This window comes from Carcharhinus amblyrhynchos, chromosome 29, assembly GCF_965287045.1.
Source record: "Carcharhinus amblyrhynchos chromosome 29, sCarAmb.v2.hapA, whole genome shotgun sequence".
In the NCBI taxonomy this organism is placed as follows: domain Eukaryota; kingdom Metazoa; phylum Chordata; class Chondrichthyes; order Carcharhiniformes; family Carcharhinidae; genus Carcharhinus; species Carcharhinus amblyrhynchos.
In genome coordinates this window covers 5327793-5355373 of record NC_137352.1, presented here as the reverse complement: position 1 = coordinate 5355373, position 27581 = coordinate 5327793, and the positions used below count along the sequence as shown (strand labels likewise).

General features: G+C 43.6%; 1 protein-coding gene across 1 annotated transcript in view; it reads right to left on the bottom strand.

The window, feature by feature from the left end:
- nherf4b (NHERF family PDZ scaffold protein 4b) overlaps positions 1–27581 on the bottom strand; it is a 38808-nt gene that overhangs the window by 7979 nt on the left and 3248 nt on the right. Inside the window, exons 2-7 of the mRNA XM_080214674.1 lie at positions 24256–24283; positions 19373–19437; positions 16892–17103; positions 4701–4902; positions 3268–3404; positions 80–284 (exon numbers count right to left, since the gene is read on the bottom strand). Of these exons, the coding sequence (XP_080070800.1) occupies positions 80–284; positions 3268–3404; positions 4701–4902; positions 16892–17103; positions 19373–19437; positions 24256–24283 (849 nt within the window). The remainder of the gene's footprint in view (positions 1–79; positions 285–3267; positions 3405–4700; positions 4903–16891; positions 17104–19372; positions 19438–24255; positions 24284–27581) is intronic.

Here is a 27581-nt window from a genome sequence, read left to right as displayed (position 1 = left end):
AAAAATTCAACTAAGTCGGCCAAGTCCTATGAAAGTTGTGTCTTCATTGATGGTTTTCTGTCTACGATCAGACCCTTACCGAATGTCCCTGAAATTGTTTTCATGGTTTTCAACAAGAATCCGTAGCCACAGGTGCCTTTCACCAAGTAAAGCTTTCTCGGCTTGAATGGCAAGTGCTTGAAGCAGGCCATGGCTGGAACGATCCTGATGCCTTTGTCTCTATAGTAAGCTTCTGTCTTCTGGTCAGCCACCAGTAAAGTTACTGTGTCTCCAGATTCTTTAATCTGTCAGCAAACAGGAGCATATTAGTCGGCACAATCCAAGTTAAATATTTTGTGGTACATTCTTCATTGTGACTTCAAAATGTTCATTTTAATGTCTTTGTTTACCCATTTTCTCATTTGTCTCTGGGAGCCAGCATAGCTCCCGTAACTAAATCTAGCACTTAACTCTACTGCTTTTGAGACCGGTTGCTTTTTCAAGGTTAAAATGACAAAGTAAAGTCACTGACCCTCTTGGCATCAAATACCGTAACCATAATAATTTTCTAATCAGTATGTGTGAGGTAAGTTTATTTCATTTCAGTTGCAAAATTACTTCTGTTTGATGTGATTGGCCATAACAATGTTTCTTAAGAGGAGGAATAAAAGCAAAAACCTCAACAATTTTTGATAGATTTCGATCCCATTTATCCGCCGGCATATCCCTCAACCCTTTCTCTTTCTAGAGATGTGACTAAGTGCTCCTTCAACCCACTAATATTGTCCATTCAGTGCTTTCTCTGCTAACTTATCTTATAGAAGGTGCGAAAGTGGATGCAAAAATAACGTCTGACTTCACTTCTATGACCTACCTTCTAAAAGTATCATTAAAAGTGCGGTGAAATGGTATAGGGAACATTTTCAGTTTGGGACTGGGGTGGTGTAGTGGGTTAGCAGTCCTGAATTGATGACATGAAAATGTTGCTGTGTAGCTGTGATGTTTTTCTGGATTTGGGCACTGATAATGCAGCTTCTGGTGACCACAGACCAGTAGCAAAATCTGCCCATAAATTCAGCCTCACCCAGAAAGGAATTAAGGATGGCTTATGTTGGAAATGGAAAAGTCCACACATTTGTATTGCTAATGGGTTTTCTTGAGGTTGGATGTAACTTTTTAATCACTTTTCGGACTTTTGTCTAAAACCAAGCGTCGTTGGATCAAGTCTAAGATGCTTTATTTTGTCAGATTGGATCTTGTTTGTGCCTCTTGTAGGGACCATGAATTGGATTCAATTTAAATTTGTTTTTTTTTAGAGCAAGCAAGGAGATGGATTTGGATTTGCCTTGTCCATTCAGCACATTGGCTTTGTAACTTCAAGAATGGAGTAAAAAACATTCTTAAATTTTAAAACTTTTTAACTGATTCATGTATTTTTCATTCATTCAGGGGTGTGGATGTTGCTGGCAAGGCCACCATTTATTGCCTAAAGCTAAATTGCCCTTGGGAAGGTGATGGTGGGCCAACTTCTTGAATAGTGTTCAAGGAGACAGTTAAGAGTCAGTACATTGCCAAGGGTCTGGAGCCACATGGTTGACAAACTGCATAAGAAGAGCAGATTTCCTTTCCTAAAGGACAATTCTCCATTGGTGATCATGGATTTCTTTTGGATTGGTCCACGATTATGCTTGACAAAGTATTTTGTGTTGCCTTCTGCAGTTTGGCTGACTGAGACCATTCTCACCCCCTGCCTTATCAGAAGGATTTACAAGTTGACATCAATCTGTTTGTCCACATTATAAATTCACCTTCTGTGGCCATCACATCCTGGAGCGGGACTTGAACCCAGAGCTCTGGTCCAGAGACAGGTACATTAACACAGCACAACAAGACCTCCACTGTAGGATATTAGTGAACCAATTAGCAAACAGTGATTGCTGACATTGTGACACCACTATTGTTTGGAAGTTTAAGGAGGTCAGTTCAAAGTCTCCTCTTTGCCAAAGAGAACAAGCTCAATTTCCTCAAACTTTCTCACAACTTAGATTCCTGATATCTGGAATCATCATCATTTCTAGCCTCTATAGCCTCAAAACAATAAGTGGGGAGACTTTCCAAGATAATGTGCAACTGGAGCCACTAATACTGAACCATTCAATCTGATTAATGAGAAGTTATGAAGTGTGAGGAATGCGGGGGGGGTGGGGGGGTTCCAATTTCCAGATTTGTGCTCAGACACAGAAGCAGAAGGTTTCCCCTGATGGTGATCAATAATTACACACAGTTGTCACAATGGGATTTACCCCTACACCTTCATTTAATTCCCTTTCTTTTCTTCAGATGACCCTACGAGATTACTGGCAACCACCTGAGAAGCCAGGCAGGGCCTTGGTTTAAAGTTTCATTTGGAAGACTGCACCTCTTACAGTGCAGCACTCCCTGAGTACTGCTCTGCAGTTTCAACGTAGATTAGATGCTCAAGTCTTTGAAGTGGAGAAAAGATTTACTAGGATGCTACTGGGACTCGATGGTTTGAGTTATAAGGAGAGGCTGGATAGACCGAGATTTTTTTCTCTGGAGCGTAGGAGGCTGAGATGTGATCTTATCGAGGTCTATAAAATAATGAGGGGCATAGATAAGGTGGATAGTCAACATGTTTTCCCAAATTAGGAGACTCTAAAACTAGAGGGCATAGATTTAAGGTGAGAGGGGAGAGGTATAAATGGGTCCAGAGGAGCAGTTTTTTCACAGAGGGTGGTGAGTGCCAGAGGCAGTGGTAGAGGCAGGTGCAATTTTGTCTTTTACAAAGCATTTAGAGAGTTACATGGATAAGATAGTTATAGAGGGAAATGGGCCAAATGTGGGCAATTGGGATTAGCTTAGTGGTAAAAACTGGGCGGCAGGAATAAATTGGGCCAAAATGCCCTTTCCATGCTGTAAACTCCTAGGAATCTATGGCCGGAATTTTACCGGCATGCCTGCCTCAGGTTCATAAGATTGTGCTTGAGGCCAACTGAGAATGCTGTTCTGTGTGCCTCCCCCAACCCGATTTCGGGGCAGGTGTGCCGGTAAGATCAGGGCCTATGACACTAAGTGGGGCTTAAGATCATGACTCACTGAGTGCTATCCACGGAGCCATGAGTAAAAATTTGAATCCCATGGTATTTTTTTGGAAGAGGCTGGGTCTTCCCCCATTTCCCACAATGGATGCCGTTTGTAAGCTGCATCATACAATCACTGGTGACCAATGAGGCAAATGAATGCGAGGGTTTTGTCGAGGCTCCTTACCTCTCTTTTGACTTGTAGATAGGTAGAATTGTCCACACTGACTCCATTAACTTCAATGAGTCTGTCATCTGACTGCACTCCACTTTTCTCTGCAGGTCCCTCAGATTGGATACTCAGTGTAAAAGGAGCTTTACCATCTAATTCAACCAAAAACAAATACAAGTTCATCATCTTTTAAACTGTTAATTTTAACATTGGGCAGTGGTATGAAGTGGACAATATCAAATTGTACTTTCTTAGAATTATAAAATGGCTACAGAAGAGGAGGTCATTCAGCCCATCTTATCTGTGCTGTACTTCTGTTACTTAGCTAATCCCAATAAGTAAGTCTTTCTAATATCTCCTCTATACTCACCCGGTGTCTCAACTTCCTCCTCCTTCTCTATAACTTTGGCAGCATCTTCTTCCTTGCTTAAAGACAGATACAAACCATCCATTGATTCCATCTATACTTCACGCTACCTTGGAAAAGCAGCCAGCGTAATCAAGGACCCCATGCACCCCGGACATATTTACTTCCAGCTTCTTCCATTGGGAAAAAAACTGCAAAAGTCTGAGATCACTGATTCAAAAACAGCTTCTTCCATCAGACCTTTGAATGGACCCATCTCATATTAAGCTGATCTTTCTTGACACCCTAACTATGACTGTAACACTACATTCTGCACTCTCTTCTTTCTCTATGAACGGTATGTTTTGTCTGTATAGTGCGCAAGAAACAACACTTTTCACTGTATGATAATAAATGTGACAATAATAAATCAAATCAAAATCAAATACTCATTCAGGAGCTCACTGATGACCACTGCCTTCATGCCTTAACCCCTTTTATGGGCAATATTTTATGATCTTGCTTGGGCAACGCTTGTAAAATCTTGCCCGAGGCCAACAAAGAGAATTCCATTCTGTGAGCCGCGCCTGCCCCAATTCTAGGACAGGTGTGGTGGTAAAATTCCGCCATGGTCTCTAACCAGCTCACTCCTCCATTTACCACATTCTTTTTTTTACTATTTATATACTTATAAATGATTGTTTTTATTACTCTTCTTATTTTCCAAATGTTATCTCCATTGATGTAAATGAGTAAAACTTGGGCAGGACAGTTAATAAGTGTCCAGTTCCATATTGCCCAACTTCTACCCTCATCTTAAGTTAAAACACCACTCTTCGCTTTCTGGTGCCATTGATAATCACTAATGGTCAGCTTCCAGTCACAGGGAGATGTCCAAAGCACCGGTCAGCAGAGCACAAAGTCAGGACTCTGGGCCTAGCCCCATGCCACCATTTCCATGGCATTCCACCCAGGGACCAGCTAAGGGCTGGGTGAGTAAATGCGCAGATCAGTGCTGATCCCAGCATGTGTAAGTCCTTGCACCTCCCAGCAAGATAAAGGAAGAAATTGATGCAAAGAGAAAATCTTGGGAGAAAATTACCTTCAGAATGACACAACTCAAAACCAAATCCATTTGGACCTTTTTCCACATAACACAATCGTGGTTTGGCACACAGGGACTGGGTGTCGGACTTTATAAGCTCCGCAATATTCAGATTCTTCATTTTTGCATCTTCATAGGCAGTTCCATCGACAACCAGGAACGTGATCTTGCTCCCACTCAGCCTTATTTTTTCTACAACCTTCCATGGGGAGGATAAGAAATGTATTGAGAACACAATGCTTACACCATCTGCTTGGCTCAAACAGATTTCCTTAAGAACCTGAAGCCATAAGGCAAAGGAGGAGTAGGCCACTTGGTTCCTCAAGCCTACTCCACCATCAAAAAGATAATGGTTGACCTTCTACCACAACTCCACTTACCCACACTATCCCTATGCTCTTTATTCTCTACGTATCTAAAAATCCATTGATTGAGCATCTAGTGGACTCAAATACATGAGCATATGAATTAGGAGCAAGAGTAGGCCACTCAGCCCTTTAGATCAATGGCTGATCTAATTTTAACCACAGCCCCACATTGCTGTTAACACCTGAAAACCTTTCATGGCCTCCATTATCAATCATCTTATTTACCTCTACCTTAAAAATATTCAAGGACCCTGCCTGAAACATCTTTTGAGGAAGAGAATTCCAAGTCAACCTTCTGAAAGAAATATTTTTTACTCATCTCTGTCTTAAATGGGCAATTCCTTAATTTTAAACAATAATCCCCGAGTTCTAGAAAACCTCTCTGAAAACTGTTGAGTGCCACTGATGCATGGTTGACTCCAAGTTGTGTGTAATTTTTTTATTCATTCGTGAGGCATGGGCGTCGCTGGCTGGTCAGCATTTATTGCCCATTCCTAATTACCTGAGAGTCATGTGGCTATGGCTTTGGCATCATGTGCAGGCCAGGCCAAGCCAGACCAGATAAGGACGGCAGATTTTCTTCCCTTAAAGGACATTAGTGAACCAGATGGGTTTTTCCAACAATTGACAATGCTTTCATGGCCACCAGCAGATTCTTAATTAGATATTTTTTATTGGATTCAAATTCCACCATCTGCTGTAGCAGGATTCGAACCCAGGTCATTAGCTGTGTTTCTGGATTAATAGCTTTATGATAGTACCACTAGGCCATGTTGGTTCCCCTGGTGGATTATGTTTGGAGCTCCCCAACAAGGAGTTCCCAAACAACTACAGGGCAGTCCCACATTAAAAGAAGTGCCGAAGCCATGAACATGGACTGTAACTAATCAATAGTCTGGATTAAGAATCCCTAGTTTCCCTCGGAAATCTGTAATTTCTTTCTTGTCATCATCTTCAATTAAAATTGTTGGATTTGCAAAAACACTTGAAATTTTTCTCACACTGGATATAATCTGCACCCCTTGTTGGGTGGTTTATGTTGGCTATCCATGCCACAACACAAGTATCTCAAAATGGTTGCCAGCAATGGGAGGCAATGGCCAAGTGGTATTGTCGCTAGACTCTTAATCTAAAAACTCAGCTAATGTTCTGGGTTCAAATCTCACCACGGTGGATAGTGGAATTTAAATTCAATTTAAAAATACATCTGGAATTAAGAATTTACTGATGACCATGAAACCATTGTTGATTGTCGGAAAAACCCATCTGGTTCACTAACGTCCTTTAGGGAAGGAAATCTGCTGTCCTTACCTGGTCTGGCCTACATGTGACTCTAGAGCCACAGCAATGTGATTGACTCTCAACTGCCCTCTGAAATAGCCTAGCAAGCCATTCAGCTTAAGGGCAACTAGGGATGGACAATAAATGCTGGCCCAGCCAGCGAGGCCCATGTCCCACGAATTAATGAAAAAACCAAGCCAACCCCACATTCGTCACCACTGGAGCATCAGAACTTAACATTTTCTCTTCAGATCCTCCTCCCTTTAATCTTCACCCCAATCTTCCACCCCACCCCAAACACAGGAGGGGCAAATACATTTCAGATAAAAAACCCATCGCTAAAATTCAGGAACATTTCTCTGCAACCTCCTCAAGGGATGGGATCCAGTGTAGGATCTCACAGGGATCAGGTGCTGTCCAAAAATTATTAATAATCTTATCAGATATCTCACTGTGTCCAAAAATGGACACCAGGGACTTCATCTTTACTTCAACATCTAAGATTTGAGGCCTTAAAGGGAAAAGAACCAGAAAACAGCAACATCATCACCTTGAATATTATTTATCCTTGGACCGTAGGACGTTGGCCCTTACCTTGCCTACATGTGACTCCAGACACACAGCAATATGGCTAACTGTTCTCTGAAATGGCCCAGCAAGCTACTCAATTCAAGGGCAACCAAGGATGGGCAACCAGCCAGCGATGCTGATGTCTCACCTATAAATAAACTTTCTAAAAAGCCATTTCACCTGGCTTGGCAAGTTTTCTTGTGGGTGGGGTTGCTCTCCGTGGTGCTACCCATTCTATGGATTCATGTTCTAAGCTTGGTCTGGCTCACATACTGAAATGCCTGATCCAAAGTAAGATCATTTTTGGTCTGCAGAAAGTCAATGAGTCTTTTTAAATCTGAGACATCCATAACTATTCAATCACAATTTAGCATGTCCCATATCCACAAGGACCAGCTAGGTGATATTGGGCCATTAGGAATAATTCAGCTAATTCTGCAGGGTCTTGTGACCGCTGGATAAACTGCGCTCATCTGATGGCTAAAATTTGCTTCGGAAAAGCTTTAGGTATGGACCCAAATCCTCGGTGGATTCCTGCTCACCCTTCCTTAGGAGAATGTCATCTGCAACTGGACCTATCACCGAAAGAAATGAGCTTGAAAGCAAAATACTATTTATGCTAGCAATCTGAAATAAGTGCAAAGAAAGGTGGAAAATCTCAGCAGGTCAGGCAGCATCTGTGGAGAGAAGCAGTGTTAATGGACCGCCAGGATTGCCCAGTCCCACCCAAGGTCAATGGTCTTTTGGTTGGGCCGTCATGTCCTCCATGATGGATCCCATCATGGCGAGGTCAGAAAATTCCAACCCATGTTTCAGGTCGATTATTATAGTTAAGCTAAATTTCTTCATTCAGATGGTGGCAAATCATTGGAAATTTTCTAATCCAGAGTGTTAAGAATATAAGAATAGGAACGGGAAAGGGCCATTCAGCCCAGTGATCTGCTTCTCCATTTAACATGATCCCGGCTGAGTTTCAGCTTCCACTCCATTTTCCCACCCGTTCCCCATATTCTTTGATTCCCTGAGGGATCAAAGATCTGTCTATCCCAGCCATCACTGTATTCATCCACAACACTCTGAGATACAACCCCTCAGATCTCTGTATTTGGTTTTAAGATTTTTGTTTGAGATTGGACTATGCAGTTCTCAAACTTACTGTGGAATTCAATTGTATTATGATCACTATTTCCCAGTGGATCTTTTATTATGACATTATTAATTAACCCTATCTCATTGCACAATGCTAGTTCTAAATCAGCTTTTTATCCTTCCACAACATATTGCTCCAGCAAATTGTCATGAAACTATTCTCCAAACTTCTATAGAGGTGCGTTTAGAACTTAACATGTGTGTGTCTTTCCAACACACACAGTGGCAATTTAGAAGAATGAGGGGAGATCAAATTGAGGTATACAAGATGATAAATGTATAGATAAAGTAGTTATGGAGTGAATGCTTTCTCTTGTGGGGCATTCTAGGATAAGAGGTCATAGTTTTAGGATAAGGTATCACAAATTTGAAACCAAGTTGAGGAGAAACTACTTCTCCCAAAAGGTTGTGAATCTGTGGAATTCGCTACCCCAATGGGACAGTGAGTAAATTTAAGGAGAAGTTGGACAGATTTTTAATCAGTAATGGGTTGAAGGGTTATGGGGAGAAGGCAGGAAAATGGGGATAAGGAACATATCAACCATGATCTGGAATTCTCTGCCCGTTGAAGTGGTGGAGGCTGCCTCGCTAAATATTTTTAAGACGCGGGTTGATGGGTTTTTGATAAGAGAGGGGATTAAGGGTTATGGGGAGAGGGCGGGAATGTGGAACTGAGCCACGACAGATCAGTCATGATCTTATTGAATGGCGGGGCAGGCTCGAAGGGCTAGATGGCCTACTCCTGCTCCTATTTCTTATGCTCTTATGTTCTTATGATCAAATGGTGGAGCGGACTTGATGGGCCGAATGGCCTAATTCTGCTCCAATGTCTTATGAACTTATGAACTATGGGATGTCGGCATTGCTGGCTGGTCCAGCATTTATTGCCCATCCTTAATTATCCTTGGGGGGCATTTTAAGAGTAAACCACGTTGTTGTAGATTTGGAGTCACATGTAGGCTAAATCAGGTAAGAATGGAAGGTTTCTTTCCTAATGGATATGAGTGAATCAATCCATTTTTATGACAATCAACAATGATTTCCTCATTATCATTTGACTTTTAATTCCAGATATTTATTGGGTTTAAATCCCACCATCTGCCATCTTGAATTTTTGAACCTGGGTCCCCAGAACATTACCCTGCACCTTGGATTACTAGTCCAGCAACAATACCACTACGCCACCACCTCCCCTGTAAATAGTGACACCCAACATGGGGCACAAATCCACAACCCTGAGATTAAGAATCCAGCTTTACCATCTCAGCTAGACAGGCTAATTTCTGAATATTAGTGTGACTTCAACAGAACAGACTGTGGCTGAAAACCTACTTATTAAAATGGTCTCAGGCAGGTGGGCAAGAACTCAATGGGAATGGTCTGGATAGCACCTGATCACCAATTTAATTCACACTATGGTATGAGAGTGGTTCAAAACCAAGCTCACGTCTTCGGAACGGAATCCCTACAGTGCAGAAGGAGGCCATTTGGCCCATCAAGTCTGCACCGACCACAATCTCACCCAGCCTCTATTCCCTAGGGGCAATTTAGCATGGCCAATCCACCTAACTCGCACATCTTTGGACTGTGGGAGGAAACCCACGCAGACACGGGGAGACAGTGCAGACTCCACAGAGACAGTGAGTGACCCGAGGCCAGAATTGAACCGGGTCTCTGGTGCTGAGAGGCAGCAGAGCTAACCACTGTGCCAGCATGAAACATTAGTTTCCCTTCAGCCTGGTTTCCAATGTGGAGTGCCATAAGTGTAGACAAGGGTCATGGGTGGAGAGGGGTCTCACAATGTCGAAGTGGCGGCGCGGGCTCGTTGGGCCGAAGGGCCTGTTCCCCGTGCTGTGTTGTTCTTTGTTCTTTATGACAAGGTGAGGCCAGTATTAGGACAATATTTGCCTTTTGGACGAGGTGTTAAATTGAAGCCACACCTATCTGTTAGATGACAAAGAGTAGGGGAACTCTTCACAGTTTAATATCTATTCCCCACAACATCAGTGAAGAATGATTTCTGGACATTATCACATACAATGTGTGCAAAGTTGTTGAGCTTAAATTGGCTGCTGTGCTTCCTGCGTTATAACAGCGATGAACACTTCAGATACTTCAAAAGTACTTCATTCGCTGTAAGATACAAAGTCATCAAGATCTTATCTAACTGTCTTTCGGTCTGTCTCTCTCTCAACTGCACTCTCAAAATACCTGACTGTAGAAGTGAAATCTCTGAAATGTTTCGGTGCAGTTAGCTGATGGATGAAGTGAGCTTTGTTATTCTCATGATTTGCCCCCCCACCCCCATCTCTGGTTACTATCAATCAAATGTTCAGGAACACCAAACCAGTTTAGAATATAAAGTTACAAGGATTGTGTCCGGATACAGCTATTATACAGCTAGGATATCATATTACCAACGTTCCATAGAATGATAGTATCCCTACATTACAGAAGGAGGCCATTCAACCCATCGAGTCTGCACAGACCATAATCCCACCCATGTCCTATTCCCATAACCCCACATATTTACCCTGCTAATCCCCATGACACCAGTGTCAATCTAGCATGGCTGATCTAAACTAACCTGCACATCTTTGGGCTGTGGATGGAAACCAGAACACTTGAAGGAAACCCACGGGGAGAACGTGCAAACTCTACACAGACAGTGACCCAAGCCACCTTGTACTTAACAGATTTATTGGTTGGCTTTCAACAATCATGTAAAACTTTCCTGATCAGTTACAGCCAAGGCTAAACACAAATTACAACTCATTCTGAGCTGTTTTAGTAACATGAGACAATCTCACCTCACCCTCGTCTGCTCGAACATTCCAAACAATCCATCCCTGCAGTGAAGAATGTAACTGCCAAAGCACACCCAAACCTCTGCTGCCCTTATCCTAATCGTACCGGGTCCTTGTCACGCATCTCTCTCTAATCTTCACTGAACTCCACTGACCTCTCCATCCTGCAATGTCTCAACTTTAAAATTCCCATCCCTGTTTTCTATTCCCTTCTTTAGCCTTCCTCTCTCTGTAACTTTCTTCAAGCCCTTAACCTTCTGAGATCCCATATCTCAGGGAGGGAGTGCAGAGGAGGTTTACTAGGCTGATACCGGAGTTGAGGGGGTTGAGCTATGAGGAGAGGCTGAATAAACTAGGCTTGTACTCGTTGGAGTTTAGAAGAATGAGGGGAGATCTCATTGAGACGTATAAGATGATGAATGGGATGGATAGGATAGAGGTGGAGAGACTCTTCCCACTGAAAAAAGACAGTAGGACTAGGGGGCACAGCCTCAAGATAAAGGGGGGGGCGTTTTAGAACGGAGTTGAGGAGGAACTTCTTCACTCAAAGGGTGGTGAATCTCTGGAATTCTCTACCCATTGAAGTGGTGGAGGCTGCCTCGCTAAATATTTTCAAGAAGCGGGTTGATGGGTTTTTGATAAGAGAGGGGATTAAGGGTTATGGGGAGAGGGCCGGAAAGTGGAACTGAGCCACGACAGATCAGCCATGATCTTATTGAATGGCGGGGCAGGCTCGAAGGGCCAGATGGCCTACTCCTGCTCCTATTTCTTATGTTCTTATGTTCTTATCCCCACTTCCCTTCAATTCTAATTTCTTGCCATCTCTGATTTTAAACATTCCCCTATTGATGACTGTGCCTTTACCTGTTGACCTCTTTTTTAAAGTTCATTCATGGGATCACAGGATAGGACAGCATTTAATGCCGGTGCCTGATTGTCCTTGAGGAGGTGGTGATGAGCTGCCTTCTTGAACCTACATGTGGTGTAGGCACATCAATATTGCTGTTAAGGGGGGAGTTCCAGAATTTTGACCCAGCGACAGCGACACATTTCCAAGTCAGGATGGTGTGTGGCATGGAGGGAATTTGCAGGTGGTGGTGTTCCAATGCACCTGCTGCCCTTGTCCTTCTAGATGTTGGTTTGGAAGGTGCTGTCCAAGGAGCCTTGGTGAGTTGCTGTAGTGCCGCGTGTAGATGGTACACACTGCTCCCACTGTTCATCAATGGAGGGAATGAATACTCGCAGAAGGTATGTCAACCAAGTGGGCTGCTTTGTTACAGATGGTGTCAAGCACCTTCAGTATTGTTGGATCTGCACTGATCCAGGCAAGTGGAGAATGTTCTGCCACATTCCTGATTTATGTCTTGGTTCTCAGGATATGGGGAGTCAAAAAGTGAGTTACTTGTCACAGAATTCCAAGCCTCTGGCCTGTTCTGGTAGTCACGGTATTTATTTGGCTGGATCAGTTCAGTTTCTGGTCAATGGTAACCCCCGGGATATGGATAGTGGGGGATCCAGTGTTGGTAATGCCATTGAATGTCAGGGGTAATGGTTGCATCCTCGTTATTGGAGGTGGTCATCACCTGATACTTGTGCGGCACAAATGTTACTTCCTACTTGTCAGCTCAAGGCTGGATATTGTCCAGGTCCTGCTGCATTTGGACATGAACTGGTTCAGCATCTGAATAACTGTGAATGATGCTGAAGATTGTGCAATCATCAGCGAACATCATCATTTTTATGATGTTAGGAAGGTCAATGGTGAAGCAGCTGAAGGTGGTTGGGCCTAGGACACTACTCTGCAAAACTCCTGCAGTGATGTCCTGGAACTGAGGTGATGACCTCCAACAAACACAACCATCTTCTTTTGTGTTAGGCTTGACTCCAACCAACAGAGACTATTCCTCCTGATTCTCATTTGGCTGGTGCTCCTTGATGTCACATTCAGTCAAATGTTACCTTGATGTCAACAGTCACTTTCACCTCACCTCAGTCCAATTCCTTTGTCCATGTTTGGACCAAGGCTGTAATGAGGTCAGGAGCTGAGTGACCCTGGCAGAACTCAAACTGCCAAATAAACCTTTTGGACTTCAACCTGGTGTTGTGAGATTTCTTACTGAACTCAAACTGAGCAAACTATAGCTGGGTAAGTGCTGCTGGATAGCACTGTTGATGACTCCTTCCATCACTTTACGAGAGTAGACTGAAGTGGGGTAATTGGCCAGGTTGGATTTGTTCTGTTTTTTGCATACAGGACATACCTGGGCAAATTTTTACATTGCTGGGTAGATGCCGGTGTTGTAGCTGTACTGGGACAGCTTGGTTTAGAGGCTCAGTAAGTTCTGGAGCGCACGTCTTCTGAACTATTGCTGGAATACTGTCAGGGCCCATAATCTTTGCAGTATCCAGTGCTTTCGTGTTTGTGGCGTCTCCACCTACAGTGACTTGTCTAATTATCTACCATTGATTAATTGGTTGGGACTGCTCAGTTCTGTCTATCACACACTGTGTACACTGATATGCATGTACTCCTGAGCTGCAGCTCCACCTCATTTTTAGATATGTTAGTTGCTGCTCCTGGCATTCTCTCCTGCCCCCTTCACTGAACCAGGCTTGGTGGTAATGATAGAGTGGGGGATATGCTGGGCCATGACGTTACAAATTGTGGCTGAGTCCAATTCTGCTGCTGCTGATGGTCTACAGCACCTCAGTCTTGAGCAGCTAGATCTGTTTGAAATCTATCCCATTTAGCACACTGCTAGTGTCACACAACACGGTGGAGGAATGTGAAGATGGCACTTTGTCAGCACTGTGCAGTGGTCACTCCAACCAATACTGTCATGGACAGACACGTCTGTGGCAGGTAGATTGCTGAGGATGAGGTTGAATATGTTTTTTCCCTCTTGTTGGTTATCTGATCGTCTGCCACAGTGCCAGTCTAGCAGCGATGTCCTTTAGGACCCAGCCAGGTCATTCTGTTGTGAGGTTATAAGCTACTCTTGGTAACGGACATTGAACTCCCCCACCCAGAATACATTCTGCACCCTCGGTGCTCCTTCCAAGTGGAGGAATACTAATTCATCAGCGGGGGGGGGTAATCAGCAGGGTTTCCTTGCCCATGTTTGATCTGATGCCATGAGACTTCATACAGTGGAGGGTCAATGTTGAGGGCAAATCCCTCCCGACTGTATATCACAGTGCCACCACCTCTTCGGGGTCTGTCCTGCCAGTGGGGCAGGACAGGATATAGCACTGGGGGTGAATAGAATCAAAGGTTATGAGGAGAAAGCAGATTAGGCCATTGAGTTGAATGGTCAGCTGTGATCATAATGAATGGTGGAGCAGTCTTGAAGGGCCAAATGGCCTCTCCCTGCTTCTATCTTCTATATTTCTATGACATGGTGATGGTGGTGCCTGGGACAATAATCTGTAAGGTATGGTTATGTCAGGCTGGTGCTTGACCAGCACGAGGGACAACTCTCCTAATTTTGGCACATGCTGCCAGATGTTAATAAGGAGAGTTTGCAATTTTACGTTGAAGCATAGAAGATAGGAGCTGGAGGAGACCATTCAGTCCTTCGAGCCTGCTCTGCCATTCATCATGATCATGGCTGATCATCCTACTCAATAGCCTAATCCAGCTTTCTCCCCATAACCTTTGATCCCATTCACCCCAAGCGCTATATCCAGCTGGTTTTTGAATACATTCAATGTTTTGTCATCGACTACTTCCTGTATTAATGAATTCCACAAACTCACCATTCTTTGGGTGAAGAAATGTCTCCTCATCTCCATCCTAAATGGTCTATCCTGTATTGTCAGACTGTGACCCCTGGTTCTGGACTCCCCCCACCATTGGGAACATCCTCCCTACATTTACCTTGTCTAGTCCCGTTAGAATTTTGTAAGTCTCTATGAGATCCCTCCTCATTTGTCTGAACTCCAGTGAAAACAATCCCAACCTAGTCAATCTCTCCTCATACATCAGTCCCGCCATCCCCAGGACTGGGCTTGGTTTCTGGTGCCTTGGTCAATGCCTGAAGCTCCGGATACACAAATCTGCCACAATCGTATCAGCCATGATCTTCCTGAATGGCAGATCGGGCTCAAGGGACTGAATGGTCTACATCTACTCCTAATGCAGGACAAGGCTGTAATAAGGTCAGGAGCTCCATAATCCTCTCTGCTTCTTTACCCCTCTCTCTGTCTACCTTCCTGACCAGGTTTTAGTTACCTGGTTTTTCTGAGGAGGAAAATTTGTGCCATTTGGACCTATACCCACTGGAGTTTAGAATAATGAGGGAATTTATTGAAACATTTCAGAGACCGAAGAGTTGACAAGGTCAAAACTGAGAAAAAAAAGCAAAATACCGCGGGTGCCAGAAATCTGTAATAAAAACAGAAAAGGTTGGAAAAGCTGAGCAGATCTGGCAGCAACTATGGAGAGAAAAGCAGAGGCTGAGAATATGTTTTCCCTTCGAATCAGAGTCCGTGCAGAAGGAGGCCATTCGGCCCATCGTACCCACACCAACTACAATCCCACCCAAACCCTAACTTCATGTATTTTACCCTAGCTAGGCCCCCTGACATTAGGGGCAATTTAACATGGCCAATCCACTTAACCTGCAGAGTTACAGGAAACTGGAGCATCTGGAGGAAACCCACGCAGACATGGGAGGAACATGCAGACTCTGCACAGGCAGTGACCCAAGCTGGGAATCGAACCCGGGTCCCTGGCACAGTGAGGCAGCAGTGCTAATCGCGATCCCACTGTGTCACCTCTTGTAGAAGATTTTAGAACTAGAGGGGGGCACTTTCAAATGAAGGGGTCTCCCATCTGAGACAGAGATGAGGAGAAATGTATTCTCTCAGAAGTTCATTAGGGTTTGGAATTCTTTTCCCCAGAAAACAGTGTAGAGTTTGGGTCACTGAATATATTCAAGGCTGAGGTAGACAGATGTTTGATTGACAAGGAAATCGAGCGTTATGGATGCCGGCAGTAAACATCTGGCAGCACGTGCCAAAGAATTAAGACCACCAACTGACAGCTGCAATCTCTGAGGGTGGCACGTTGGCACAGTGGTTAGCACTGCTGCCTCACAGAGCCAGGGACCCAGGTTCAATTCCGGCCTGGAGTCACCATCTGTGCTGAGTTTGTATATTCTCCCCATGTCTGCGTGGGTTTGCTCTGGTTTCCTCCCACGCTCCAAAGATGTGTGGGTTAGGTTGATTGGCCATGCTAAATTGACCCTAGTGTCAGGGGATTAGCAGGGTAAATTTGTGGGGTTATGGAAATAGGGCTTGGGTGGGATTATGGTTGGCACAGACTTGATGGGTTGAATGGCCTCCTTCTGCACTGTAGGGATTCTGTTACCTTAATGAGTAGCAGAGGAGGTTCAAGGGAGCGAATGATCTACCCCTGCTATTTCTTATCTCCTTAACTAACTCAATATTTCATAATCTGAACAATGGTTTCTAATGCACGAGGAGGTTTTAATTACCATCATTATAGCAATTATTTCCCAGGGAAATGGGATATTTGCCATCTCTGTATTGATCCGTTAACAGTCCAAAGAAAGAAATGTTATTTATGCTGCGGCTTTTCCAATATGAGGACCATCCAAAGTGATTTACAGCCAGCAAGATACTTTTGATAGTTACAGACGGAATGTGGGAGAAAAATTGTGCACAGCAAACTCCCAGAAACAGAAATGAAATAAGTTACCAGGTAGTCTGTTTTAGGAGTTAGTTGAGGGATGGTCAGGACAATGGGGAGAACACTCTTGCTCTTCTTCAAATAGTACTGTTGGATCTTTTATATTAATCTGAGAGAACAGATGGAGATTTAATTTAACACCTCATCTGAAGGACAGCACCTCTGACAGTGCAGTACTCAGTTTTCTATTGAAATACCAGTTGAGATGATATGCTTGATTCTCTGTAATAGGGTTTGTATCCCAAACTTCAGTAGATCAGGGCAACCAAAAGACCAAAGTAATAAAACAAGTCTCACCTTGAAATGCTCGGTATTATCCACGTACTCTCCGTTTACCTCCAGTACCCTGTCGGCATCAACAAGTCCAGCATACTGAGCGCAACTCCCTGGTTCCACTTGTCTGATGATGTGTCCTGGCTTTCCCTTCTCTGCTCGCAAGCAGAAGCCAAACACCTCATTATCCTTCTTAGACAAGACACAGACTCTGGGCTTGAGCGTGATCGGCAATTCTGAAGATACAAACACACAGCATCGATGTGCCCACTTCAGATCTGTATGCTGATTCAGAGCAGACAAATGATGAGAAAAAAGGCTCTGGAAATCTAAAGTTGATCTGACATGTATTAAAATTCTTAAGGAGCTTGACAGTGTAGAGGCTGAGAAAATGTTTCCCCCGACTGCAAAATCTAGAAACAGGTCTCACAATCTCAGGATAAGTGGATTACCATTTGGACCAAGGATAGGAGAAATTTCTCCTCTCCAAAGATTTGGAATTACCTATCCCAGAGAACCGTGAATTCTCAATCATTGTCTTGAATATACTCAGAGATTGAGAGATTTTTGGATACTAAGAGAATTTGATTTGATTTATTATTCATATATATTAACATACAGTGAAAAGTATTGTTTCTTGGGCACCATACAAACAAAACATACCATTCACAGAGAAGGAAAGGAGAGAATGTAGTGTTACAGTTATAGTTAGGGTGTAGAAAAAATTACATTAATGCAAGGTAGGTCCATTTAAAAGTCTGATGGCAGCAGGGAAGAAGCTGTTCTTGAGTCGGTTGGTACGTGACCTCAGACTTTTGTGTCTTTTTCCAGATGGAAGAAGGTGGAAGAGAGAATGTCCGGGGTGTATGGGATTGTTAATTATGCTGGCTGCTTTGCCGAGTTAGCAGGAAGTGTAAACAGAGTCAATGGATGAGAGGCTGGTTTGTGTGATGGACTGGGCTACATTCACAATCTTTTGTATTGAGAAATATGAAGAAAGGGACTGGGGGTAGGAGAGTTGTCATGACCTTATTGAAAGGCAAAGCTGGTTCACAGAGTTAAATAACCAACACCAGCTCCTATTCCTTTTGCTCTCCTGTTCTTATAAAATGCATTGGAATCCAAATTGATGTCTAGGGGATGACACTCTGCGATTTCCCCAAATCTCCAATAAAAATGGCAAACTAGGTGCCCTGGTATCCTTACACTTACACTGTTTTAAATAGTATTCTTTCTATTCTTTGACAGAATGTGGCTATTGTTGCCAAGACCAGTATTTGTTGCTCATTCCCAATTGCCCTTGAATCGGATGGCTTGCCAGGGCCATTTCTGAGGGCAGTTAACAGTCAATCACATTGCTATGGGTCTGGAGTCACTTGCAGGCCAGATAGGGTAAGGGCAGGAGATTTCCTTCCTTAATGGACATTAATGAATGAGGTGGAGTTTTACAATCAATTATAGTTTTATGGCCACCATTTCTGAGGCTGGCCAGAATTCTCTGACCTCGCCCGTATCTGGGATTGTTTGCTCCCACTGCGCTGATTGGAGCTTTGGCTGAGTGCCAAATTCTCCATTCTCGTTGGCAAGGATGGTGGGGGTGAACAAGATCTGAGAATGCCAGCCACTAACTTTCAATTTCAGGTTTTATTGAATTCAATTTCCATGGATTTGAAACCATACTCCCAGAACGTTTTGCTGGGCCTCTTGATGACTAGTGTTATCACTACTGTGCCCTCATCTCGCCCTAGTAGCACAAAAACAGACCATTTGGCCCAACTGATCTGTTTGTTTTATTCATTCGTGGGACATGGGCGTCACTGGCTGGCCAGCATTTATTGCCCATCCCTAGTTGCCGGAGGGCAGTTGAAAGTCAACCACATTGCTGTGGCTCTGAATACATATAAGCCAGACCAGATAAGGATGGCAGATTTCCTTCCCTCAAGGACATTAGATGGGTTTTTCCGACAATTGACAACGGTTTCATGGTCATCAGGAGATTCTCAATTCCAGATTTTTTAAAAATTGAATTAAAATTCCCCCACCTGCTGTGGCAGGATTTGAACCCAGGTCCCATTCACTGAGTTTCTGGATTAATAGTCAAGCACTAATATCACTAGGCCATTGCCTCCCCCAGTGCTGGTGTCAATGCTCAAAAACCAGCTCTTCCTCATCCCCCTTAAGTGAATCCTATCAACTTTGATGGTAATAAACAGAGACATCATTGAGAATGGCTCTGATTCCCTGATCACCATGGAAACATTAACTTTGACCAGGTTCCTCCAAAGCAGAAATTAGATTTTGTTTGTGTTTGTTTTCAAATCCATTACTGGAGCCTCTGCCTTAGTGACGGAACTTAGTTGATCTGCCAGGGTGATGTTCTGTTGCCTTGGAGCACTAAGTACTCCACTCAGCTATGGCAATGCGAAAAGTTAATATTTAGCTCTTATCTGCCATTTACAGCATCTCATAAAATGTTGTCAATAAAATGCATTGAGTTTAATTTACCAAGGTCATCGCATATGACCAAAGCAGGATTATCGATTCCTTCCTTTGGATTAAAAATAAATTTCCTGAAAAACAAATCAGAAGATTAGAAAAAGGCGTCAGTTTTGACAGTCTTACAGCACAGAAAGAGGCCATTTGGCCCTTCATGGCTGTATCAGCTTTTAGAGAGAGCTATTCAATTAGCCCACTCCCTTACTCCTTGAACACAGCCCTGCAAGATGTTCTTTTACTAGTATTTATCCAAGTCCTTATTGAAAATTACAACTGAATCCATTCCACTGCCTCTCAGTGTATCCAGATCACAAAAACTCATGTGTAAAAACAATGTTCTCCTTATTTTTGTTTCTACACTGTCAATGGTTTGATTCCTAGCCTTCCTTGTTAAGCTCTGGCCTCTACTGCCATGTCTGTCCCCCTGTCAGGGCTGCTACTCTCAGATCTCTGTTCTCTGTTAACACAACTTTGGTCACAGATTCGTGACTTAAAGAAAAGTATGGCATAGTGAGGCGGTGGTTAACACTGCTGCCTCACAGCACCAGGGACCTGGGTTAATTCCTGGCTTGGGTCACTGTCCGTGCGGAGTCTGCACATTCTCCCTGTCTCTGTGTGGCTTTCCTTCTGGTATTCCAGTTTCCTCCCACAATCCAAAGATGTGCAAGTTAGGTGGATTGGCCATGCTAAATTGCTCCTTAGTGTCAGAGGGACTAATTATAGTAAATGCATGGGGTTATGGGAATAGGGCATGGGTGGGGACTGCAGTCAGTGCAGACTCAATGGGCCAAATGGCCTCCTTCTGCACTGTAGCGATTCTATGATTTCCCCTCTGGTTCTCATGCCAATTTCCTTAAACTGGCATCCTCTGGTTACTGGCCCTCCTACCAACGGAAACAGATTCTCCTTAATTCTTCCCCATTATTTTTGACCGCCCTGACTTAGTAAGAGATGAATGAGATGTAGGAACGATAAGGATTGAGCTGCACCCAGGTTAATAGACAGCAGGGGTAAGCAGGTATGAACTGTTCCTCAATGCAAGTTCCCAGTGGATGAGGCACCAGCCAGAAAAGCACAATAAGAACATATGATACAGACAGGAATGAGCCATTCTTTAGTCTTAAGTTTATTTATTAGTCACAAGTAAGGCTTACATTAACACTGCAATGGAGCTACTGTGAAATTCCCCTAGTCGCCATACTTCGGCACCTGTTCAGGTCAATATACCTAACCAACACGTCTTTCAAACTGTGGGAGGAAACCGGAACACCTGGAGGAAACCCACGCAGACACGGTGAGAACGTGCAGACTCCACACGGACAGTGACCCGAGCTGGGAATCAAACTCGGATTCCTGGCGCTGTGGGGCAGCAGTGCTAAGCATTGTGCCACCGTGCCACCCAATTGGCCACTGGAACCTGACCCGTCACCATTCTGTAAGGTCATGGCACACTTTACTGCCTGCCCCTCATTACCCTTTGACCCCTTTGCCGATCAAAAATCTAACTCAGCCTTGAATTTATTCAGTGACTCATTCCACAGCTTGCTGGGGTAGAGAGGGGATAACCAAACACAGGTGAGGCTGAGGGGCTCGGTGTGCAGCGGGACTGATGCACTTTATGTGGGCACCTTACAGCCTTCTGAAATCAACACTGAGTTCAACCATTTTAGCTCATGACCTCTGTCCCATCTGGTCTTGCATTTCTTCACTGGTTTCTTATTTTTTCCTTCGTATTCCTTTCATTTTGCTTTTGGACAGCAGCGATTCAGGATCCTGCCATTCACATCTCCTCTAGAATCATCTTTTGTTTCTTTATTTGTTCCATTATCATTCCCTTTGACCCTGCATCAAACCTTCAGTCAGTTAAACTTTCCTGCCTCCCCCCATCACAAACATCGCCTCTTGTTCTTTGCACCCTCTCCCTTCACTCAGAACCCATTTCTAACTTTCTTTACCACACCAGTTACCACTCTCTTTGACTTTTGTCACACGATATCTTTGGTATTCACGATCATCAGTAGATTCTCAATTCCAGATTATTTTAAATTGAATTCAAATTCCAGCATCTGCCACGGCAGGATTCGAACCCGGGTCCCCAGAATATTAGCTGAGTTTCTGGATTAATAGTCTAGTGATAATACCACTAGGCCATCATCTCTCCCAATGCTGCTGTTGATACTCAAAAACCAGCTTTCTCTCATCCCTCTTAAGTGAATCCTGTCAACCTTGATGCTAATAAACAGGGACAGCACACGCATAGTATGGCACTGATTCTCAGATCACCACGGAAACATTAACTTTGACCAAGATCCTCCAAAACAGAAATTAGACTTTGTTTGTGATTGTTTCCAGATCCATTAATCTGGTCTTTAATCACCACCTCCATCCTCTGACCCACACTTGACTTTCCCTTTTATTATCCCCAACCCTCCCCCCTTTTATCAACACCATAAAAACCCAACACATTTCTACGTCTTTTTTACTTCCGAAGAAGAGTTGAAGCAGTAACTCGATTCCTCTCTCCACAGATGCTGCCAGCCCTGCTGAGTCTTTCCAGCACTTTTTGTTTTTTACAGCATGTCTAACCTTTCCCCAGCTCTGATGAAAGGTCACAGACCTGAGATGTTAACTCTTTCTCTCTCCACAGATGCTGCCGGACCTGAAGAGTATCTCAGCATTTCCTGTTTTCCTTCCCGATTTCCATATCTGCAGCAATCTTTGGTCAGATGGAACGACTTTGATGGATTCTAACTGGGTAAGTGAGATTGATGGGTACAAGATGGGGTGGGTTTTGATTTGGTTGAATTTGATTTATTATTTATTATAAGGGGCGTCTGGACAAATACTTGAATAGGATGGGAATAGAGGATATGGTCCCCGGAAGGGTAGGGGATTTTAGTTCAGTCAGGCAGCATGGATGGTGCAGCCTTGATGGGCTGAAGGGCCTACTCCTGTGCTGTAATTTTCTTTGTTCTATTGTCACATGTATTGGGATACAGTGAAAAGTATTGTTTCTTGCTTGCTAGACAGACAAAGCATACCGTACATAGAGAAGAAAAGAAGAGGGTACAGAACGTAGTGTTACAGTCGCAGCTAGAGTGTAGAGAAAAATCAATTTAATATATGGTAGGTTCATTCAAAAGTCTGATGGCAGCAGGGAAGAAGCTGTTCTTGAGTAAGTGGTACGTGACCTCAGGCTTTTGTATCTTTTTCCCAATGGAAGAAGGTGGAAGAGAGAACGTCTGAGGTGCGCAGTGTCCTTAATTACGCTGGCTGCTTTTCCAAGGCCACGGGAAGTATAGTCGGAGTCAATGGATGGGAGGCTGGTTTGATGGACATTGGGTACATTTGACTAACTCAGTATCACACAGGTTCTGAAGGTGTAAGGACAATATTTAATCCAACATCCCAACCAATCTCCATAAGACGTGTTGAACTCTTCTGTGAACTCGGTGTGCCCCCAACCCACACCACTGCACCCCCCCCACAACCCCCCAACCCACTGGCTCCATTTGAGTGAGGACAGGACCAAGAATGCATCTTTACACCTGGACCTGCGTGGCCCCAATGTTAAGATCAACCCATGAACTTTCAACATCTGTCTTAACTCCAACAGAAATCCCTTTATTAGATTTAATTATTGATTTGCATTTTCCTGTGCAGTAGGCTTAGAGGATAATGTAATTACATTGTCAATTTACACTCAACTGAGTAAATTGAGTTAATGATATTCAATTAGATTAGGGTCAGCTTGGATTCAGCTGCATGTGGACACTGTGGCAGCTACGGGGAAAACAGCTTACCAAATCCATGGTGAACATACAGAATTCTTACCATAATCCAAAATCCGAGAGCGACACAAAACATTTCTATCGCGAGGGTAACAGGTTTTCATCCTTGTTAAGTAAACCAACAACAATTTCATAGAATCCTACAGTGCAGAGATAGGCCATTCAGCCCATCGAGTCTGACCACAATCCCAGCCAGGCCCTGTACCCATTACCGTATACATTTACTCTAGCTAGTCCCCCTGACACTAAGGGACAACCTAGCATTGCCAATCCACCTATCCTGCACATGTTTGGACTGTGGGAGGAAACCGGAGCACCCGGTCATGAACCCACTCTCCTGTTCAACAAGATCATGACTGACCTTCTGCTTTTGTTTCTCGCTCTTGCCCTATCCCCATATCCTTTAATTCCCTTAGTGTCGAAAAATCTATTGATCTCAATCTTGATATTCTCAATGACTGAGTGTCCACTGCCCTTTGGAATAGAGAATTCCAAAGATTAACAACCCTATGAGTGAAGAAATTATTTTTCATCTCAGACTCAGATGGCCAATCCCTTACTCAGTGACTGTGACTCATTCTAGACCCTCCAACTAGGGGAAAGAACGTCACAGCATCTACTCTGTCAAGCTCTCTACCAATTATATACTTTTTAATGTGATCACCTCCTATTTTACTAAGCTTCAGATAGTATGATGATTGTACAGAGTTCTGCTGCCTGTGAGCAAAGTCACTGACTCAAGCTTTGGTGCGCAGTGCTCTGTGATGGCATCAGGTGGCACAGTGGCACGGTAGTTAGCACTGTTGCCTCACAGTGCCAGGGACCCGGGTTCAATCCCTGGCTTGGGTCACTGTTTGATCGGAGTCTGCATGTTCTCCCCATGTCTGCATGGGTTTCCTCCAGGTGCTCTGGTTTCCTCCCACAGTCCAAAAGGTGTGCTGGTTAGACGCATTGGCTGTGTTAAATTCTCCCTCAGTATATCTGAACAGGTGCCAGAGTGTGGCAATGAGGAGATTTTCACAGTAACTTCATTGCAGTGTTAACGTAAGCTTACTTGTGACATTAATAAATAAAACTAATTCATGAGAATTGAATACTCACGGGGACAATGCTGCTCTGTCCTCGATACCTGCAAAGAGAAAGAACTTCAGAACTGCAGCACTTTACCTGTTTCTTTCGATACGTTTTTTGACAGGACACTATTGAGGGGTTGAATGGTCTCCTTGTGTTCCCATATTGCTATAAGCCCCTCAGTGAGCACCCAGTCCAAATAATTGACACAGTAGAATTTTGCTGGCCTTCGCAGTCACTGCTACACGCTTTGTTGATTGCTGACAACTTGGCTGAGATTCGCAAATCCCAATGTCAAACAAATTGTGCTCTTGATGCGGTGAAAGGTACAAAAGGTGCCTCGTACTCACAAAACGAGCTGGGTACTCACGTTGCTCTGTGAGACCTTACATTTGCTGAACCAACAGCAGTACAGAAGCAGGGTGCGAGTGTGCGTGTGGATGTTTTGTCGAGCATATTAACTGTACACCAAACCAAAAACAAGTCAGGGAAGCCACGCCTGATTTTGCACAGTGCTCCTTGAATAGCGTTCAGTTTCAGTCACAAGGTTACGAGGGAGATATTGAAACCCTGGGGCCAGTGAAGGAAGAGTGCAGGTTTGATCCCTGGCCTCAGCGAACTCAGTTATGGGGAAAGGCTAAAACTTCAGAAAAAGTTGACATTCCTATAGTGCCTCTCGCATCCTCCCAACATTCCAAAGTGCATCATAGTCAACTTCCGAAATCATGGAGTTACAGAGGTCTCCAGCATAAAATATGGCCCTTCAGCCCATTGTGCTGGTCAAAGACAAACTGCCCAGCTATTCTAACCCCATTTTCCAGCCTTGGCACCACACGTGCACATCTAAATACTTCTTCAATATTATGAGGGTTTCTGATGATGCTGGCTTACCAGGGCCGGTAATATTGCGAGAGGTGAGAAACGGGACATGAACCTGGTTTTTTACCTTTCTTGCCATCTTACTGGCTTGCCACCCTGTTGGACTGGCATGACGAGCCAGTAGGATCGCCCCAAAGTTATGTTTTGGGACTGTCTGTTTAAGGTAAATGAGGGATGTGACCTGCTCTGAATTCTGCCAGACAACAAGCTTGAGTGGTTTGATTAATAAAGGTTGGGGGAAAGGGGGGTGGCGAGGTGGGGGCGGGGGGGGGGGGGCGGTGGTGGTAGTGGGTGGGTACTAAGTTGTCTAACTGGGAAGAAGGTGCACAATATTCATTCATACCTCTGGACAATGACCAGGACAACCACGCTGACAGTCCATACACTGTTAGTCTTCAGGTTAGGGATGGTGTTAGGACTGTAAGGTTTCATAGATGGTTATACTCTAAACTGTCTATTTAATTCCAAGATATAGGGGTAGGTATCATCATTTGTGCCTGGATATAAGGCCCATGTATTTAAATCACCATAGAGATGGATTTGGAGAGGGACACAGTCTTCCTTAAGATACCCCTGACCTCACTGGTCAAAATTGCTGTAACTGGTTCCTGGAGAATGAAGTGTCCACTTAAAAGACAAAGTAAAGTCTAACCAGAGAGGGGAACGTTTTGTCATTGCCTTTTCTGGAGTTCAGAATATAAGTAGTCTTGTGTATAATAGTTAAGCAAAAACAGAAAATGCTGGAAAAGCTCAGCAGGTCTGACAATGTCCATGGAGAGAGAACAAAGCCAATGTTTTGAATCTGGAAGATCCTTCATCAAAGCTAAAGACAAATAAAATAGGATGGTGTCTATACTGTAAGGGTAAAAGGATAGGGGTGTAATTGACCGAGATGTCATACACAAAGGACAAAGGGATTGTAAATAGTGGTTATAAAGGCTTGGAATGGTGCTAGTAGCATCCATTGTTCAGTTGGGATCATAGTGATATTTGATAAATTGGAAATGTGATGGCATGTGGTGCCTGATTTTAGGCCATGGACAATTTTGTTCCATCTCTCATGGACTCTGCATCTACAGAAAAGTCATAACCATTGAATCATCTAAACACTGTAGATCATTCAGCCTTACAAGTCCCTGCCAACTCCCCAGAGGGTTAAAAGGTGTCAATCCCCTTTCACATGCAACAGCACCTGTCAGAGGAGAAACAGGTGCAGCACGAAATGATTGTGCCGTGTCTGGGTCTATAAACCTGGTGCCAGATTCCTTGAAGATCTCCTTAGCAACGTACATTTCCCTTTCCTGGCTGGCATTGCCTTATATGGTGAATGACCTGTTGCGGCCAAATAAAATGGTTGAGTTGGATTCTCTATAGTTTCTAACGCGTTCATTTCCATCCATCCTGCGGCAAATAATAGTTTTGCGTTCAGCAGTGAAAACACCAAGTGATCATCACCACAATCTTAGATTTCATTCTCCGGTTATAGGGCAGTTTAAAGAAGAGTCCATCAGCCTTACCGCATCTGGTGACTAGGCCAATTATTTTACCTGGGACTCCCGTCACTAGTGGTCCACTGTTTTTGACGACACTAAATTACTTCTGACAACTAAAAACAACGAACAGTATCACCAATATCTCTAATAGTGTTTCTAATCTCTCTACCAGCATTGTTAATCTTTCTACTAATGCTGTTAATCTCTCTATCCGTGCCGTTAATCTCTGTACCAATGCACTTAATGCACCTGTTAATATTTTAAGCCCCAACTGTGAGATGTGCAGTAACAGTCATGTTATCAGCCATGCTAACAAGTGAAAGATAAAGCTTCTCATATTGATCTTAAACATCCCTCTTAAACATTTCAATTCATTCAATATATTCCAAAATAAGCAAAGGATTGCACAGAAAGCTAAATTTGATTCTGTTTGTCTGTACGCACATGTGTACATGTTCATATATGTGGATGCATATATGCATACGTGTGCATGTTGTGTACATCTGCTTATGCGTGTACATATGTTTACATGTGTATATGAGTTTACATGCATGTTGTACTTGTGTGCATGTGTTTGTATGTGTTTGTTGTTTTTGTGGACGTGTGTGTATGTGTATTTGTGTGCTGCATTTGCAGGTTGTTGTTGTGTGTGTGTGTGTGTGTGTGTGTTGTGTGGGGGGATTAGCTGGACAACCCAGAGTTTGGAACATTGGGTAGCAGAAGATTCTTCCTTTCAATTCATCAAGATTTAACCACCAACAACTTTACATTTTATAACAGATTTACCCAAGACTTGGCTCTGTATTACATGTAAAATGCCACTCAGTACTTCTTGTTTTCCATTAATTGCATTATACATTGAGTAAAAATAACTTAAAACCCATAGAATCATAGAATGGCTACAGCACAGAAGGAGGCAATTTGGTCCATTGTATCCATGCTGGACCTTTGTCCAGCTGGTGTTCCTCCCCTGCCTTTTCCCCA